General features: G+C 28.1%; 1 protein-coding gene across 1 annotated transcript in view; it reads right to left on the reverse strand.

Annotated features, from left to right (window-relative positions):
* The window catches only part of LOC107478218 (wax ester synthase/diacylglycerol acyltransferase 4), a gene marked incomplete at its 5' end in the record, with an annotated part of 5,816 nt that overhangs the window by 2,113 nt on the left and 332 nt on the right, over positions 1–3,371 (reverse strand). The window contains 2 exon segments of the mRNA XM_021137845.2: positions 60–413; positions 1,090–1,680. Of these exon segments, the coding sequence (XP_020993504.1) occupies positions 60–413; positions 1,090–1,680 (945 nt within the window).

Here is a 3,371-nt window from a genome sequence, read left to right on the forward strand (position 1 = left end):
GAGTAACAATAATTAGCTTTAAAAAAAAAAAAATGTTGGGTTATGGTGTATATACTGACCTCGGGCCCTCTTAACTTCATCTCAAGAGCCAAGATGAAGCCTATGACATAAACACTGAATGAGCGTCTCTTCCTCTTGATTAATTTATGAGCTTCCTTAACAAACTCAAGAGGATTCGAGATTCTTCCTTCACTTAGCTTTGGTATTGAAACTTGTAAGAAAGAAATTTGGTTGCCCCAAACACCCTTAGAATCAGGGTTTAGCATCTCCTTCACTGAACGGTACCCTCCAATGTTTCTTGTGTTCAGCATCACCACTGCTGTTGACTCTGCTCTTTTGCTTTTCTTCTTCATTTCTTGCATATACAATCGAACCCCGTAGAAGATCATCCCCGTAACCACATCATTTATTGTCTTCAAAATTAAATATAACTACCATCAATAATCTTAATCTTATGATTCTTTCATCGTTATTTTGAAAAACAATTTTACTTCTCTAATAAATTTTTATTTTGTAACGAAAATTCTCGGTCATCAATTATATAAAAATATCTATATCCTAAACCCTTGTAGAATAATGTAACATATCTTTATAAATTTAGTCCATCTGCTATAATTTTATTTTACTTAAATCTATTAATGTATTAGTCCACGGAAATGTCAAAGCGACAACTAATATAGCAACTTGTATAGTAACGTTAAAGAGAAATTTTTTAGACCAATCATTTTTAGTATTTTTTGTTATAATTTAAATAATATAAATATTAAATTATTTTTAATAAATAAAATTTATTAATTTACACATATAATAAAGTATTTAATAATTTCATTGCTCAACGTTAAATTTTATTTTATTTTTCAGTGTTTCTGCTGATTTAACTCACAAAATTGTTAAACACTTCATGGAAAAAATACCAAATAAATGGATTTCCTTGGAAATGAAAATAGAGGTATAATTATAGGGGAAAAAAAAAGTCAAAACATATTTAATTTAAAAAAAAAATTGAATACCTAACAAAATTTTGGATAAAAAATGGCATATATAATAGTAGATGGAATGAAGGTGTAATATATTAATTAATCTTCTTACCACACCAAGTTTGGACTTGATCCCTTTGATATCATCAAGAGACAATGACATGTTTGATAAGGTAAAAGGCTTTAACTCACATGCTTCAAATCCAGACCTTATAGGAGTCTTATCATCTTTCAGTATTCTTGCCTTCATTATGCTCCATCCAGAATCAGATAAAGAATAAAAGAAAGATGACACAATTGAAGGCAACCTCTTCAACATGCACTTCTTTGCATTTCCTGATGACTCCGATGCCTTCGCCGCCGCCGGTGTCTTCGACGGGAAAGACAACGGAAGAGAAGGGTCGTCAGCCCTTTGGAGACAAGAAAGAAGAGCACCCATGAGTGAATAACCATCACCAAGTGCATGGTGCAGTTTGAATATTAAGGTTCCTTTTCCATTTGTTGTTGGGTACTTTATGACGTGGATCTCCCATAGTGGTTTGTTTTGTGGTGTTTTTTCGGTTAGAATCATTGAAACATAGTCGCTGAGGTATTGGTCATAGAATTCAATTGAAGGGTTTTCTGGGAATTTTGGAAACTTCAAATGCTCTTCTGGCTTCACTTCCACTCTTTTCCATATCTTTTTGCCATCTTTGGATGTAACCTGTATTACATTACATACACATACACTTGAAATTAAATGATTAATTAAGAGAAAAATATATGAATATCATAAAAGGTTGATATATAGTTGATTTATGGTGTCTAAAAGTATTTGTCTAATTTATTAAAAGTAATTAAAAATTAATATTTAATTTAAAATTATAAAATTAAATAATTATTAAATATTTAAAATTTGTCAAAAAAATAAAGTAAGCAAAAATTAGATACTAAATTGTAGGTACTATAAAATCTACCGTACATATATGTTATGATTTAGTTTGAAGTTGGGTTTAATTTGTTGAGGATGAATGTTTTTTTATTACTTATACAAATAATAGGGATCGAATAAGAATATTCAAAAGTAAAAGATATTTTAGTGAAATACTATATATAAATATTTGACAGTGAATTTAGCGTCAAAGTTTATCAACGCTACCAATAATTAAACCGTTAATAATATCTGCTCAAAATTATAGTAAAAATTAAATTTGAATTAATGACGAATGTAAAGTTTTACTGACGGTCAGACCATCGGTAAATCTCGTGTCACAACACGCTATCGGATTCGCCATCCCAAGGGTCAGTGCTGTAGTAGTGCAGAGAAGAAATGTTCTTCCACAGTTCCACCGTTTAAAATGACAGATTTAGAATCATAAGAAGAACTAGAAGATTGATTAAGAGGAGTGTTAGAGGGCAATAACTTTTGGGATTTGTAACCATTAAATAATTATTAATAATGATTTTAATAATGTGAGAGTGGTGTGAGATTTTATTCAATGATTCACTATTATTTACTGATTACATGATAGACAGAATTTAATGAAATTATTGTCCCTTGGACTTTTTTCTTATTGTATCCAAGATACAAAGATTTTTTTTGTCTTTTTTATTATTATTTATGCACCCTTGTCTTCATTGTTACTAAGAAAAGGATATTTGAAATATTTGAAATTATTAAAAAGAAGTATTTATAGTTGTTTTTTATTTTTAATATGATGATTAGATATGTATAATACGTCGAAATAAAAATTTAAGTGTGTAATGCATATGCGTGAGATTAATAACAAATTCTACATAAATCGTTATACACGATTTAAATGAAATAATCGTAAATTACGATTTGAGTAAAGAGAGAAAAAAAAAAGAAGTCAAAAATCATCGGAACAATGATTAATAATTGAGAGTTGTTGAAGAAAATGAAAATATCGTTTTTTTCATGTTAGTAATTTCAAAACAAATTGTTACTCTTATTTTTATTAAGCTTAAAATTTTGTCCTCCACCAAATAACTCACGTATTAAATATATTTTTTGTTCCTAGTTCATATTATTAGTGATGATATATTCTGATATTAATCGTTCGATGTCAGTCTATTACATTAAATTTATACAATATTATTATCGTATTATACTCTTTATTTTATAATATCTTAAAAAATAGCCAAATAGAAGCTAAGAGCATACTAGGCTTAATTGGTCCATTTGCTTATTATTATCTCAGTAGAAATTAATGGCGAAAGAAAAGTCAAATAGTGACAGGGACATTTACAAAAGAAGAGTAAAGCTAAGAAACACATAATATAGCAGCTAATAATTTCAACTAACATTATAATAGATTATTAAACAGATTTAATATAAAACATATTAGTTAAATAAAGATAAATTTTTATTAAATTTAAATTTTAGATACTTTT

Source organism: Arachis duranensis, chromosome 3, assembly GCF_000817695.3.
Source record: "Arachis duranensis cultivar V14167 chromosome 3, aradu.V14167.gnm2.J7QH, whole genome shotgun sequence".
NCBI classification, from domain to species: domain Eukaryota; kingdom Viridiplantae; phylum Streptophyta; class Magnoliopsida; order Fabales; family Fabaceae; genus Arachis; species Arachis duranensis.